Source organism: Abrus precatorius, unplaced genomic scaffold (assembly GCF_003935025.1).
Source record: "Abrus precatorius isolate BTA unplaced genomic scaffold, Abrus_2018 Scaffold9, whole genome shotgun sequence".
NCBI classification, from domain to species: domain Eukaryota; kingdom Viridiplantae; phylum Streptophyta; class Magnoliopsida; order Fabales; family Fabaceae; genus Abrus; species Abrus precatorius.
In genome coordinates, this window is record NW_020874439.1 from 16,972,429 (window position 1) to 16,988,714 (window position 16,286).

Below are 16,286 nucleotides of genomic sequence, written 5' to 3' on the forward strand. Positions count from 1 at the left end.
TTTTCATATTTGCATATAGTTTCTCTCTCCTACGTGTTTCTAAAACACTCCTCAAATGTACAAGATGATCAAAATATGTTCTGTTATAAATCTAAATATTATCAAAATATACATCTACACATTTCCCTAGAAACTCTCTTAACACATGGTTCATTAATCTCATGAAAGTACTAGGAGCATTTGTTAAGTCAAATGGCATGACCAACCATTCGTACAACTCATACTTGGTTATGAATGCAGTTTTTCATTCATCTCTCTCCCGAAATCTTATTTGATAGTACCCACTCTTATGATCAATTTTAGAAAATATACAAGCACCATGCAATTCATCCAATAAATCATCTAGTCTAGGGATGAGATATCTATATTTACTTAATATTATTAATGGCTCTACAGTCGATGCACATCATCCATGTTCCATCTTTCTTTGGCACAAACAAGACTGGAACCACACATGGACTTAAGCTCTCTTGGACCCATCCTTTTTGCATAAACTCTTTAACTTGCTTTTGAATCTCCTTGATTTCTTGAGGATTACTTCTGTATGCTGGTCTATTGGGTAAATAAGCTCCTGGAATAAGGTCAATTTGGTGTTTTATCCTTTTCAATGGTGGTAAACCATGAGGTATATCTTTAGGGAATACATTTGCAAATTCCTGCACCAAAGAAGAAACCTCCCTAGGAAGTGGGTTAGTAGCATCTATCATGGAAAAAAGTATTTTTTTTACTTAAAAGTAGAAGCATTGGCTTTTTCATTATAAGAGTCTTTTTTACTTCTTTTTCTCTTACAAATAGATTTTGCACTTTTTCCTATTTTTTCCCACACTCTCTTTCTTCTTTGTTTTTGAAATTTCTTTTTCTTTTCCTTTTCTCTCTTGAGTTTTTCTCTTTCTCATTATAATTTGATTTTCACTTACCTCTCTTGGTGACAAAGAAGCTAGAGTCACTTTTCTACTCTTGAATTCAAATGAGTATTTATTAGTTTTTCCATCATAGTGTGTTTATCGATCATATTGCCAAAGTCTACCAAAAAGCACATGGCTTGCTTTCATAGGTACAACATCACACAACACCTTGCCTGTATACTTCTCAATTGTGAATTTTATCTCAACTTGCTTATCTACTTTCAGCTCTCCCTCTTCACTCAACCATTGCAACTTATAAGGCTTAAGGTGGGGTGTGATTTTCAAATTTATCTTGGTGACTAGCCTAATACTAACCACATTAGTGGAACTTCCCCCATCTATGATCAAGAAACATATGTTTCCTTGAATTTTACATCTAGAGTAAAAAAAATTCTCTTTTTGACACTTTTCATTTTCCTTTACAACTCCCCCAAACATTCTCTATGAAAAAGTCACCCTTAAGTACTTCCTCATCCTCTTTCACTCGCTTCTTCACTAGAGTATTCAAATTGGGATGATTCGCTAACTATTTCACCACTCTCTTTCAGAACCATGCCTTTTTTTGTAGGACAATCAGAAGCTATATGTCGTCTTCCTAAACACTTGATGTCGCTTGTCCTAGTTTTATTCACAACCTCTTTTCCTTTGTTATGGCTATATTGGGGTGTAGGCATGTTTGGTCTAGATGAAGTTCCCTCCTTCTTATACCCTTCTTTCCACTTAGGCTTTTCATAATTAGAGGAAGTCCTCGCACTTTTCCTTTTCAACTGTTTTTCAACCTTCATAATATGGTGAACCAAGTCTTCTATTTCCACATAATTTTGAAGTTCAACCACATCCCTAATATCTTTATTTAGGCCATTAAGGAACCTATCCATGGTAACCTCCATATCTTCCTCTATATTGGCTCAAATCATGGAAATCTCTAGGTCCTTATAAATTTTATCCACACTTTTAGCATGGAGTTTTCTATGGTAATATTGAGATGTATACCTCTTCCTAAGGACTCTCTTTAGCTCTTCCCAACTCTCTAACATTGGCTCTCTATACCTCCTTTTCTCCTTTAGGAATTGATCCCACCAAACTAAAGCAAAGTCAATGAACTCTAATGTAGCCAACTTTACTTTTCTCTCATCACTAATGTTATGGCAAGAAAATATTTGTTCCACCTTAAGCTCTCACTCTATATAAGCTTTTAGATCACTTCTTTCCTTAAAGGATGGAATAGATACTCTCACATTTTCCTCACGCTCTCTCCTATTTTCTCTCTCATTTTCTTTTTCTCTCCCCCTTCATTTTTGCCTCCTCTCCTCTCATTCCTCTCATTTTCTCTCCTTTCCCTATTATGTTCTTCTCTCTCATTTCTTTCTTGATTTTGATTTTCTATATTCTCTAACCTCTCATATATCTCCTCAGTTTGTTCTCTCACTAATCTAGTAAGCCTTTGGGTCAGGGCATCAAATAACAATCTTTGATCCCTAAGAGATGATGGTATTCTCTCCCTCTCTCTATTTTTAGCCATAGGTTAAATTTTAAAACTTTTTAAAGCATCTTCACAAGTGTATCACTCTTAGTGTTTCACTCAATTTTAAGCTCTTTCTCTAATGTGACTCTCTTGCCTTTTACCACTTAATCTCTAACTTAAAGTTGTTAGAAGTTTCTCTAAGCAATTACCAAGAAGTAAGCAATAAGTGACTATCAAGAAATGTTCTAAATTCAGATTATGACACCACACAAAGAAGTAGTAAAGAAGAATTCTACTACCTAACAAAAACAAAAAGAGAAGCAAATAAAGAATTATTTGGATAAAATTGAATCAAGAAAGAACAACACAAGTAAAGGGAAGGGTTTAAGAACAAAGATAAAGATGCAAGGTAACTAAGAACAATAAACCAAGACTAAACAAATAAACAAGAAGGTTAAAGACATTTGTTTTCAAACAAAAGACAAGAAATTTTTTTTTCAGAAAGTAGGAATGAATGTAAATTTGGGTGACTTAGTTCCTTTTAAGTCCTACAATTCAAAAGGTTAAAAACAAGCTTTAACTGTTCTATAATTCACCAAACACACTTCAAAGTCAATTGAAAATTTTAGCCACTCTACAAGTCACTCAAATAACCAAGCACTATCTTTGCACTTGAATTTAAGTCTTAAACAACTAACACAAACACTCCTTTTTTTTTTCAATACAATTTGATTATTATTATTTTAATTCCAACAACTTAAGTGCACAAACAGAATTTTAATTGCACTCACAAAGTTCCAAAATACAATCATAACTTATAGAAAATAGAACACCTACTTAGTTTTCCAGTGAAGTACCAATGAATCCAACTCACAAGCCAAAATTTGCACCTCTAATTAAACCTTTTGCACTTTGTTTACCCCAGCCACCACCACACTTTCTTTCATTATTCCATAAGTGTAACCCTTTCTCTCCTTGTTTCAATTGTTGCACAAAACCAAACACAACCACCTACTTAGTTTTCCAGTGAAGTACCAATGAATCCAACTCACAAGCCAAAATTTGCACCTCTAATTAAACCTTTTGCACTTTGTTTACCCCAGCCACCACCACACTTTCTTTCATTATTCCATAAGTGCAACCCTTTCTCTCCTTGTTTCAATTGTTGCACAAAACCAAACACAACCACACACATACACACACACACAACCAGTCACAAGCATTTCTAAATTCAACTCAAAACTAGCTCTAGTTAACTAGCTTTGATACCAAATGATGACGTTTCTCAATCCCCCTTAGAGAAAGGACCTAACTAGGACTAAGAACACTCAAATTAAAAGAGGAAATTAGGGTTTCTAATGTGTAGCTTGAATCCTAGAAATTGGAAAGACAAAATTATAACTTGAGCAAAGAAAACAAACAAGAACAAGAAAAGAATTATGCAACTACAAGAGAAATAACAATGGGCTGTATCTCATGTTACAAATTTTAGATTGCAGTGTTTCTAAAACAATGTGAAAGATCATGTTTTGAAATGCAATTTGGCTCAAAAATCACTGAAAAAGGCATTGTATAACAGGAGATATGATTCGGCTAAGTTGGAATGAAAATTGAGGATTAAAATGAAAATTGACATATATTTAAACCCTATAAAATAGAGAATTAGAAGAAGAAACAACATGGGATAGGCACCACAAACCTATTTGGTTGATAAGCCTAAGATGATCACCACAAGAATGTGAATTCTTAATAAGTCCTTAGAAGTAAGGAAAAACCCTAGCCTTGAGAGAAAATCTCACAAATTTGAATTTGTTTAATTTGAATTCTATCTTTTCCATTCAATTCAAGTGTTTTTAGTATAATGCAAATCAAGAGTTTGCCTAATTTAAAATCAAACAAGAGAGAAAGAAGAACACCTTTAGTACAAGTACACTAAGATGTCCTAGTGATTAGTGGAAATACACTTAGCCTCAAGTACCTAAGTTCAAGTCTTGTTATAAACACTTTATCTATCTATATATATATTAGTCATGGATAGAAAAGAAAGAAAGAAAAATAAATAAAATCTTCAATTTGAGTCATTGAGCTTATTTCCTTCAAAGTCAACAAAAACAAGCTAAGTGATAGGCTTCAACTACATGGATAATGCTTCTTGCGTTTTCTTAGCTCTGGACCTTGTCATTGGCCTGCTTAAATCTTCAAGTGGATCTTGGGCTTTTCTTGGTGCATGAGTTCCTCCACAGGCTTGGGCTCAAGCCTCCTCATTAGAGGGAGGTTCACGGTGGGTGGAAGCTTGTGATGGCTCAACAACGGAAGAGACTATGTTTCATAACGATATATAAATAGGAAACTAATGGACGCATAATAAACAGGAAATCATGAGACCCTTTCTAACCAATCATCCATAATATCAAATAAATCATTTTCATCTTTGGTAAATTTACCAAGAGCTATAGTCATAGTGATCCTCCTATTTAACTACTTCAATCATTTCCAAACACCTCATAGCATTTTTAGGATTGCAAAATTGTGTGATATATTGATTAATTATGATTCTTTTTTGATTGAGATATATGGATCCATGGGTCTATATGTCTATATAGATCCTATTCATGGATTAACGAAAATTGTGCATGCAATACTGTTGGAGGGCCAAACAATAATGTGGTGTGGGTATCTAAGAAAAAAATAGTGGTGTCACAGTGAGTTCCATGTTGATCAGGATACAGTTGAGAGGTGCTACAAGACAGTGGTAGGAAGGTTACACAGAAGAGCTTAATAGGGTGGCTGACTTCCTTTTATGAGAATCCATATTGAATGTCAAGGTCATTACCATGGTTGACGAGATGTTCTGTTAGAATCGGAGGGGGTGGTCCGGAGGATCTGGGGGAGGTTATAGCTAGGTACAAATATGACTTGTCTAAATTATTTTATACCATTAATTGGTGGCATCCTCGTATGGTGACTGTTAAATAGGGGGACGTGGGTTCGTTTGTACGACGTGTCATATCAGGCTTGGTCAGAGACATTCTTTCGAAAGATGGTGTTACTGTTGGGAGATTTTGTGTGGATGGACGATGATATGACTTCCCAAAGGTGTATGAATTTTGCAAGAGTTCACTTACAGACTCAATTACATGTGCTAATTAATAAAGATCTAAGGATTCATGTTAATAATCTCGTGTTTTCAATCTACATGGTCAAGGAACATGGGGAGAATTCTTTCAAGGAGGGTGGCAGTATCATGATTCAAATATTTCATTGCCAGAGAGTAATGACGATGGTTCATTGGATTTGGATGCTTTAAAGGATGAAAAGGCAAATGATGGTGAGAAAGTCTCTGATCTAACGGTATGAAACGCAGCAAAAAAAAAATAGTGACCAAAGATGGTGTGAAGAACACGGAGGAGGGGGAATATGGAGTGGATTATCAGAGACAACATTTATGTGATTCTGTGCCAGACACTGCACAATATAATGAGGAGTTTGAAAGTACAGAATCAAAGAACGTAGCAGATGCACGTATGAGAGAGAATTCAAATTATGAAGTGAATATAAATAATGACTTGATTTTCAATAATAATGTAGCTGTTGTGCGATTGGGTGAGGATGCGTTTGAAAATAAGGCTGACCGAGGTGAGTCTTTATTGATCGAAACTTATAATGAAGGGAATTGGTGGTACATGGGAGATGATGAAGGATTATGACAACTAGGTATTACTGATAAGGGACTAACAGGAGGCAAGGATGTAGCACAAAAAAAGTTTATTGACGAATCTGATGGCCTCATTATTGAGCCTTCTCATGGGTCAGATGAGGCTAATAATGTATTGAGTCAAGGACTAGATTCTCTTCGATCTAATGTTGTTGATGAAACAGTAATGCAAGAAAAAATTAATGTTAGGAGTGCACTTTGTAAAGCAAAGAGGAAAAAGTACGACTTCAAGTTACAGACTCAATCTACATTTATAAAAAATAATTTTATAAAAGGATAAAGCTTAAGCCAAATATTTAAGATATCTATCTTGAAAATGGCTTGAAACATGGCTTTTTAAGAATATTATTTGTACATATGAATTGGATTAATGATTCCTTGACATGAATTATTAATTCTCCTTATAGTTAACGGGCTATAGTACTTTTTATACTATGAATTTATTCTTAATAAAATGTTGATGTTTAGAGGAAAAAAATAATTAATTCATCTTTTAAAATTTTTAATTTAATAATTGCTGAGAAATTTTTAACAGTATTATAAAATAAAAAGTTATTTTATTATGAATAGGTTAATATTTTCCTTTGGAATCTCTTCCGCCCACTCCACAAACGCCTTAATTACCATGGATTTAAAATGTTTTACTGAATGCCTTCAAATCTTAAATTAAATATTAGTAACTTTTTACTATGAATTATTTAGAATTTTAATGTAATAAATGTTTAGCTTCTTATTCAGCGGTTTTTCTTTTATCATTTCTTAAATTAATATCTTTCGTTGGTCTATACGTGATTTCTAGCTTTACACATCCAATTCTCTTTTTGTATATTTTAAAGATATTCTGCAACTAATACCGAGAGTTTATTTAGGTGAATTTCTTTTAGCAAAAGTTTTTTCTTTTTTATATTGGCCTTGTTTATGGCATTAATATTTTGTATGAGTTAGAAGTATTTATTAAGCACAGACATTTCGGAGAAAAGTAGACGATTTTTATTTTTTAAAAAAGAAATATATGCATCCAGCTCTATTGCGTATACAAATAATGATATTTCTTTTTCAGCAAAATTGTCTTTTAAATGACAATTCATGACATAGAGATCATCGATGATGTGAGCATTCTTTTACATACAAATCCTGTGTCAAACTAAGCGGGCAACGTGCAACTGATGCTACTCCCACATTTTACACACACCATTTATGTTCGTAAAGTTCTAGTCAATTAATTCATTTAATTGTGGCTGATCTTATCAGGTTATTAAAGGGATGTAAAACATTAAACAGCAACAGTAATTACAATTGTAATTAATTTTGTTAATTCAAAATTGATGATTTTAAATAGGTAAGAGTTAAAGATTTTTCTTAGTATGTTCATTTTTTATATATTTTTTAGTGCAATAAATATTTAATTTCTTTTAAAAAAATCCATTTACAATTACTTGAAATCAAGTTAATAAAATTGAATAAAAACAATATAACGTGCAACATGCATTCTCTCAACTGGACGGTGCCAGGTTATGGAAATTTTTTCCAGACAATAAATGAGAATTCAGAAACCAAATAATAAAATCCAAAAAACATTTACAGACAGAGGAACCGAGGTTGAGCCTTTCATAAAGGGTTCAAAGGGAAAGGAAGAACCCAAATTTGTATACGCAACCCTTTGTTCCTTTCTCCTTTAATTCATAGCTCTGATTCTGAATTCACTCCCACACACAAACCATGGTGGCAGATGCTAAGTCCAAATCCGATATCTCTTTCGGCAAAACCTTCGCCAGCAGTGCTTTCTCTGCATGTTTCGCTGAGGTGATTTTCTTCTTCAAAAAATGCTATCTGGGTTTTTCTCATTTTCTTTTCCTTTTCTGGGAATTTTCTATTGTTTGATGATCATGTGGAAGACCCATCATTTATAGTGCTATTGTGTATTTGTATTGGCAATGGATCTGATTTGCACTATTACTACAATGGATTTCCTATTCCTAGTTCTGAGTGCTTCTTGTTTTGTTGTTTAACAAACCACGCTTGGTGGTAGAGCTCAAAATTGGATGATCAAGTGAGTGTTTAGTGTATGATTTTCAAGTGGGTACTTGTTGGCTCCAATTTGTGCTTGCTTACCATTAGTGATAGTGTGTATTTGGGTAATAGTTGGCAAACTTTAGTTTGGATAATAGTTATTTTGGTTAGTGATTTATGTTTGGAAATTTTCATCTCTAAAATAAGTGTGTTATTAACTCAATGCAAAAGGTACATTGTTTGACTTTCGCAGACTTATGTTTGGAGCAAACTTGATTATGGTTGGAAACAGCCAAACATGAATTTTCTTTTCTGACAAAGTCACGTTAGACATCACCAAATGTGCATTTTTAAACATATCCACCGCCTAACCAAACACAGGGTTAGTCTTTGTGGGATGTATAGGGATCTTTAGCTTTGTGTGTAATGATTTTATGTAAAATAAGCTCTCTTTGTAAAATTTGGAGCTGTGTATGATCAAACAAAATAAGAATTCCATTCTGAGTTTGGGATTTTCTCTTTCTGTTGACTGCTCTGAAGTGATGAAGGGTGTGCATTCCAGGCTGTTTGCTTTTTCAAGGAGCAACATGGATAAGGAGTGTTCCCTCCTTGATGATTTGTTAGTCACACAAAATCCTTGACTTGGAAATAGTAATGAACTCTGGATGTTTTATTATTTATATAACAGAATGGAACAAGTGGGAATGAGCAGAGAATGGAAGGAAAGGGAAAAAGCTATTTTTCCCCTTGCTTGGAGGATTAATAAGCAAATGTAATGGAACTCTGTTACCCTTGTGTTTCCTCCATTCATCCCCTTGAATTTCTTTCCCTTCCAAACTAGGTTTAAACTCCCAAAGAAGGAACTCGTTCCTGTTTCTCTCATTCCCATTCTATCCCCCTTTCATCCAAATACATTATGCTTATCTAGCTTTTTTTGTTTGAACTTTGGTTGCACAAAGCAATTGCATCTTTGAGAATTGAATAAGCATCCAATTTATCTCCTATGCGAAGCATCTTTTGCATTATTGAAGGTTATGGCAATGGTATTCTTTACATTTGTTGACTTTTGTCCCAAGTTTCTATCACTGGAGCTTGATTTGACTTGTTATGTATTTAAATTCTTTCTTTCTTAGTGTGTTTTGTGTGTCCTGTTCAGTTATTAGTTCTCATACTCCTTTACAACGTACTCAATTGCTGTTACTTGGTGAGATTTGTGATAAAGTTGTTGTAATTGAGGTAGGTGTGTACTATTCCTCTGGACACTGCTAAAGTGAGGCTTCAGCTTCAAAAACAAGCTGCAGCTGGTGATGTAGTCTCCTTACCTAAATATAAGGGTATGCTGGGAACAGTTGCAACCATTGCCAGGGAAGAAGGTCTTTCAGCACTCTGGAAGGGCATTGTGCCAGGGTTACATCGTCAATGTTTGTATGGAGGTTTAAGAATTGGTTTATATGAGCCTGTGAGTTTTGAATCTTGTTGCTGAAACTTGTTCATTTATTTTTGTTTATATATACTGTTTGCCTGTGTTATCTTATGCTGTGGATAATGGGTTGTTAACAGGTTAAGACTTTCTATGTGGGGCGAGACCATGTTGGAGATGTTCCATTGTCAAAGAAAATTCTTGCCGCTTTTACAACTGGTAAAGCTCAATGCTGGGAGTTGTTGGAATGATCTGTATATGTGCTATTATATGAATTTCTTCTCTAATCTATGAAATGTTTACACTTTTCCTAGCAGGAGCTTGTGTTATTTATATTACCCATTGCAATAACTCAGTGATGAATTCCTTCAATTTGTCTCGTCAACAGGTGCTGTGGCAATTGCAGTGGCAAATCCAACTGACCTTGTCAAAGTTAGACTTCAAGCTGAAGGAAAATTACCTCCTGGTGTTACCAGGCGCTACTCTGGATCTTTAAATGCTTATTCAACAATTGTGAGACAGGTTTGCGCACAAACCTCAATATAATTCATGAAAGAGAATAATGCATTTGGTTCATTTTAGTTTGTGATTATTTTTGTTTAAACCTGCACCTAACACTCAGGAAGGAGTTGGGGCTCTCTGGACTGGGCTTGGCCCCAATATAGCAAGAAATGCTATTATCAACGCTGCTGAACTAGCCAGCTATGATCAAGTGAAACAGGTGATTTAAAAGTTACTCAAGGATTGCATTATGGAGAAAACATTTGTCCTTCTTTATTTGTTGAAGTAACAGACTATTTCTTTTAATGCAGACTATTTTGAAAATTCCAGGATTCACTGACAATGTTGTAACTCATCTCCTTGCTGGTCTTGGGGCAGGGTTTTTTGCTGTCTGCATTGGTTCCCCAGTTGATGTGGTAACTTTTTGGAATTTACTAATGAAGATTCATAGTTGATTTGCCTTTTATTTTTAAATTGCCTTGGCACTTTATAGGTAGGTATTGATATTTGTTTTTCTATTTAATAAGAATTTTTCACTTGATATTCCTGATCCACCATGATGCTGATTAAAAAGAGTACAATTAGTAAAGCTTATTAAGAATTTTTGTTGACTGCTGGTCTTTTCAAGGTCCTTTGGGATGGATATCTGTATGACCTTTTTATTCTCTTCATTTTCATTTATTTGTGAAGTGATCTAGTGAGCTTCTTACTTGCCCAGTCTTACCATTCCACTAATTCTGTTGTCTTATTTTCATTCTGCTGTATATGCAGGTCAAGTCGAGAATGATGGGAGATTCTAGTTACAAAAGCACTCTTGATTGTTTCATCAAAACATTAAAGAATGATGTAAGTTGCTTTTGACTGTTACTTTTTTTGTTTATCCTCCTTATGAATTTCTACCACATTTTGCTTTAGTTATGATGACCATTAACTGTGTGAATGCTTTTTTTGTTGCATGGTGAACACATTTCTTCATAGCATTTGATCATTTCTAGTTGTAGGCAGCGGGTATAGTCCACAAGCATAGCAGGCTGAACGAACTTACTGTCACTTTTAGTTCTCTGACATAGATTTATGCATAATCATTTCTTACCCTTTCTTGTCTCTTCACTTGAACCAAATTGATTTGCTTCATCATTGTTAACACAATCTTCCCTTTTCCTTCTCTGCTTTTACATTTTTATTTAGGGGCTGCGGGGGAAGGGTTGGTTTCTTCCCTGCACATGCACAGCTTTTCTCTGTGTTTTAGGCTTAAATGTCAGAGAGTTATATTATCATTGTGTATCCTTTATCAAAACTGATTACCGATTTATCTTCTGCTTTCTAGGGACCCTTCGCCTTTTATAAAGGCTTCCTCCCAAATTTTGGACGGCTAGGATCTTGGAACGTGATCATGTTTCTAACCCTTGAACAGGTACAATTTGAATAATCTTTGTGCTACATTTTCGTTCTTCCTTTTTTTTTTTTTTTTCTGTAGCAATCCTCTGGTGGAATCTTAATTTTTTTATAGCCTGCATGTTTGTTTAGGTGAGGATGAGAAACCTCATTTGCAACAGCAGTACTTTTGTATATAATATCAACATGCTATAATATTAATAATAGTATCAGGAAAGGGGATTCCACAAAATTCTGGTAACTTCTTCCCTGCATGATTTGAGATAAAACTCTTTCCAGAATCTATATTTAAGTAAAATGAATCAAACTTCACACAAATTAAAATTAACTAATGTACCTAAATTTTTTCAAAAGCTTTCTCATTTAACTTTTTTTTATTTTTATAAATACCTATAAACTTATAAGAACTTTTTCATTAAAAACCAATACTTATCTCATTTGAAAACTTCTTATAAGCTCGAAGATGGTCTAAATTGGGCCAATATCAAGCACGAAAATTGATTGTTTTTGCACTTGCTTGCACTCCCAATATAACATTTAACTGATGAATTTGTAATTGCTTGCTCACTTCTGTCTTATTTTTATGACAGACTAAAAAGTTCGTCAAAAGTTTAGAGTCGTCATGAGCTCAATCACCTTGAGGATTTTCTGAGGGGACATGTAACTGCAAATGCAGTGGAAAATTGTAGAGGAAAAGGTCCCTATCTCGTCATTTTGCTAAATGGGATGTAGTTAAACATTGTTTTGTGAGAAAATAAGGTAAAAGTAAAATCAATGAGAATATGTTATTCATATATACTAGCGTTTTGCAATTGCCATATATTCTGAACCGACCTAGAACATGACATTCTTTTCAAATCTGGTGGGGTTCAAGCCTCAAAATCAATGTATCAAAATCAATGTATGATTCAAATATTTAAACTCAACAATATGAGAATAGTCTTGTAACTAATAGTGGTTTTGAGTTCGTTAATTGAGTAAGTAGCTACATCATCCGTCTGGAAGGAGGGCTTAATGACCTTAATAATGCTTTTTTAATTACTTATTATCGAAATAAAACAAAAATATAAATAATTTCCTGTCTAAGGAAAAATTTTGCCACATTAGTACATGTTTCGTATAAAAGTCAAATAAAATTAATTTTTTATTTTTTTTAATTAATCTAATTCGTTTAAAGGAGAGACAAAATACTATAAAATTTAAAATCAAATAAAAATAAATTAGATTAATTAAATATAATAATAAATTGTTAAATAATATTTAAAATAGAAAAATAAAAATAGTTGTATAAGATTAGTTGATTAATAATATAACAAATGATATTTAGAAAATATATAAATATGAAAATGAAAATTTTGTATTTAATATTAATTAACATAAAAAATGTAAATTCATAATTCTTTTTATGATTAAAAAACAGATTTAGATAATTATAAAAAGAATGTAAAAGTAAAAAATTGAATGTATAATAATTGAATATATACTAATTTATATTCAAATTAGAGTAGTAAATATTTAAGATTAAAAAATTGAAAAATAAATAATTTAATTAGTATTAATTAATTATGATAAAATAACAAATTTACTTATGTAATTTAAATGTTTTAAGTGATAATAATTAGTTTATAAAAAATAATTTTAATTATATAATTTAATTTATGATGAAATAACAAATATATTTATTGAATTAAATTTTTATATTGATACTAATTAGTTTAGAATAAAAAAATGTTAAATATATAATATAATTTTCAATAAAATAAAAAATTTAGTATATTTGAATTATGTTATTAGTTGAAAAAATATTTAGTAAACTTAATGAGTTATGGTAAAATAAAAGTCAGAAATAAATTTTATTGATAAAGGTCATTCATATATTTAGGATAAAAAATTGGTTTAAAAAATTGTTTTAAAAAACTACAATTATTTGAGAAATGTTAAATTATGAACAAATAGAAACTTTATCACTTAATATTTTAAATTGAATGTGAATAATTAAAATTCAATAAATTGTTAAAATTATATTTTGTATTTGAATAATGTGATTATGTAAGAACATATTATTGTATTATAGTTGACGTATGTTATTAATTTTTTTTGTATAATTAATGTTAACATTTAAAATTTTTACCATGTTATTTTGATAACTTAATTAATAGTAATTTCTATACATGAAATATGAAAAATATAATTAATATTGTACTAACAAAAAAAATTTGAATCTTTTTTTAGATGGCTTCATTTTTAGGACAGAATAGAATCATTCATCCTAGCGTTTACAGAGGATTCATGTATGTGAACATATTTGGGATGGTCGGGTTCATCTTATTTTGAAGGTTAGGAAGAGTCAATTTATACCAGCTGGTTTGGATGGTGTTCCAGAGGATATCCTTCCACATTTAGAGCTTGCAGGATTTACTAGGATTGCTCACGTATATCAGTTCCCACTAGACCTCCCATTGATCACTGCATTAGTAGAGAGATGGAGGACAGAGACACACACTTTTCATATGCCTCCAGGCGAGTGTACAATTACTTCGCAGGATATATCTGTTTTGTTAAGTTTACGGATTGATGGAAGACTTGTGATAGCACCTATTGGAGGTAAATATGCTGACATGGTTGAGGAGAGCTTAGGGATTCGACCAGAACGTGATGCTTTTGTTGGTAGCTTCTTGAAGATGAGTTGGTTAGACCAACATTTTACTCATGTTGTGATGCATGCACATAGTCCTTTATATATCACCCGATTTGCTAGGGCCTACATGTTGCGATTGATTGGAAGTTTTATGTTGAGCGACCACTCCAGCAGCAAAGTCTCAGTCAGGTACTTACTTCTACTAAAAGATTTTGCTGTCACCGGTGAATATAGTTGGGGGTCTGCAGTATTGGGAGTTTTGTATAGAGAATTATGCATGGCCACCAACATTGGGAGTTCCATCACAATTTTCTTTCCACACACAGCATGTCAGGCCACCCAACATCCGCCACAGACCCCTCAATCACCATTCATCAGCATAAAGTGTTATATCTCATGTTCGTCACCATGCATGACCCTGCCTCCAATATTATGCATATATTCTGACACCTCCACCACTTGCAACAGATTTTGTCAGTGGAACCTTATATGATACCTCATATATTTATGGAATAGATTTGAATGCTGACTTTGAAGTAACATTAGATGTTCCACCTCCAGAGGTGTGTCGTAACCCACATCGTGGAGCGAGAGATAAGCCTAGGGAGTGCATATTGACCCCACATCAACACCACGAGCGGAACGAGGATAGAGCTTGATTTACTACTTGTACATTTTGCACATGTAATATAAGACATATTTATATTTATATCTTTTAAACCTTAAGTACTTGCATATATGTGATTTAATGCTTTAGTGATTATTACAACGCCCTTACTTTAATTAATTATTTTTGCATATAAACAAAGAAAGAAGAATTTAGATAGTGAACAAATTACACAAAAAAAAAAAAAATATATATTACGACTTCATACATAATATCTTGTACACTACTCATTAAGTGGATGAGTATGACAATTACGTACATTGTGACCAATTTGATGACAATTATTACATCTTTGTCTACTTTGTGACTCAAGCCAATCTATTTCATTTCTAATACGAGTTGATTTAGGTCTTTCCTTACCTCTTATTCTTGCCTCATTAGGAATTAACTTCCACTCAGAGTGTGTAACAATATTACTCTCATGTCCCAAGGGAAACCACTGTGATGAGTATGCATTGATGACATTTTGCACAAAGTAAACTGAATCAACATATTATCAAAAGTCAATACTTACCGATGCACAAGTTGCAATGACATGTGAGTATATAAATCGATATGCTTGAAATCTTTCACATTCATAATATCTTCTGCACAAAACAAATGTCCATTTGTTACTGCCCCTTTGCGTGATAGGATTAAAGGCCTCTTTAACTTCAAATCTTGTTCTTTCTATATCATATCGTTTGACTTGATGTAAAGAAGCTTCCTATTGATGTTTTTGCATTTTTAGCATCAATTTAGAACAAAACCTCTTACTAGCATTGAGGTCATTCATTACATCTTCTCCATGCTTCACAAAATATTCAACCATTCATCCATAAGTGCATTTTACCAGAGCAGTTATAGGTAAATTTCTTACCCCCTTCAACACCTTGTTAATTGCCTCTGACAAATTCGTGGTCATGTGTCCATAAAGATGTCCTTCGTCATCGTGATTCCATGCCCATTTTTCCTTTGATATGTTATTGATCCACCTCTGTACTTCTACTGATTCTTTGCAAAATCTTTTAAACTTCTCTTCAAATACAACCTTCGAAGGTATATATAAAATAAATATATGAAAAGAGGAACACAATTGGTATAGTTAAATTATGTTACCTAATTTTGTCAGTTATTTTTTCAATTCAATGTTCTTGAATCTATGATTGAAATTGCTCGCAATATGACGAATGCAATAAACATGATATGCATTAGGAGGTTGTCATTTGATATGTGGATTTGAAATAACACTTATGATGCTTTGATGCTTATCAGATATTAAACATATTCCTGTCTTTGTTATTATGTGCACACGGATCATTGCCAAAAACCATTCCCACGCTGATAGAGTCTTTCCTTCAACTATAGCAAATTCTAGTGGTAGTACACAATTATTTTCATCTTGTGTTGTTGCAATCAACAATGTGTGACTATACTTACCATACAAAAATGTTCCATCCACCTGAATAATCGGTTTGCAAAAGTTGAATGCTTCCTTGTATTAATTATAACACCAAAATAATCATTCAAAAACTCTAAATCTGTTGTCCTCTTGATGTCCAACAACAAACGGCTTCGTTTCAATCTTATA

At 32.9% G+C, this 16,286-nt stretch overlaps 1 protein-coding gene across 3 annotated transcripts; it reads left to right on the forward strand.

Moving 5' to 3' along the window:
* Nucleotides 1–7,645: 7,645 nt before the first annotated feature.
* LOC113849692 (mitochondrial uncoupling protein 1-like) lies at nucleotides 7,646–12,379 on the forward strand. Of its 3 annotated transcripts, XM_027479778.1 has the most exons (10): nucleotides 7,787–7,888; nucleotides 8,658–8,746; nucleotides 9,332–9,554; nucleotides 9,656–9,734; nucleotides 9,904–10,037; nucleotides 10,138–10,236; nucleotides 10,328–10,432; nucleotides 10,788–10,862; nucleotides 11,344–11,430; nucleotides 12,002–12,235. In XM_027479778.1, exons 3-10 carry the CDS (start codon nucleotides 9,432–9,434, stop codon nucleotides 12,035–12,037), a joined length of 738 nt encoding a protein of 245 aa, XP_027335579.1. In that variant the 5' UTR covers nucleotides 7,787–7,888; nucleotides 8,658–8,746; nucleotides 9,332–9,431; the 3' UTR covers nucleotides 12,038–12,235. The 3 variants fall into 3 exon arrangements, with proteins under 3 accessions (XP_027335577.1, XP_027335578.1, XP_027335579.1); XM_027479776.1 differs by lacking the exon at nucleotides 8,658–8,746 and having other exon boundaries at nucleotides 7,646–7,888; nucleotides 9,336–9,554; nucleotides 12,002–12,379; XM_027479777.1 differs by lacking the exon at nucleotides 8,658–8,746 and having other exon boundaries at nucleotides 7,646–7,888; nucleotides 9,318–9,554.
* The last annotated feature ends 3,907 nt before the right edge of the window (nucleotides 12,380–16,286 follow it).

Coding starts and splice junctions, on each gene's coding strand:
- LOC113849692 (XM_027479776.1), top strand. CDS start 7,805: ATGGTGGCAGATGCTAAGTCCAAATCCGATATCTCTTTCGGCAAAACC. Junction 9,555..9,655: donor GAATTGGTTTATATGAGCCT/GTGAGTTTTGAA, acceptor GGTTGTTAACAG/GTTAAGACTTTCTATGTGGG. Junction 9,735..9,903: donor TCTTGCCGCTTTTACAACTG/GTAAAGCTCAAT, acceptor TCTCGTCAACAG/GTGCTGTGGCAATTGCAGTG.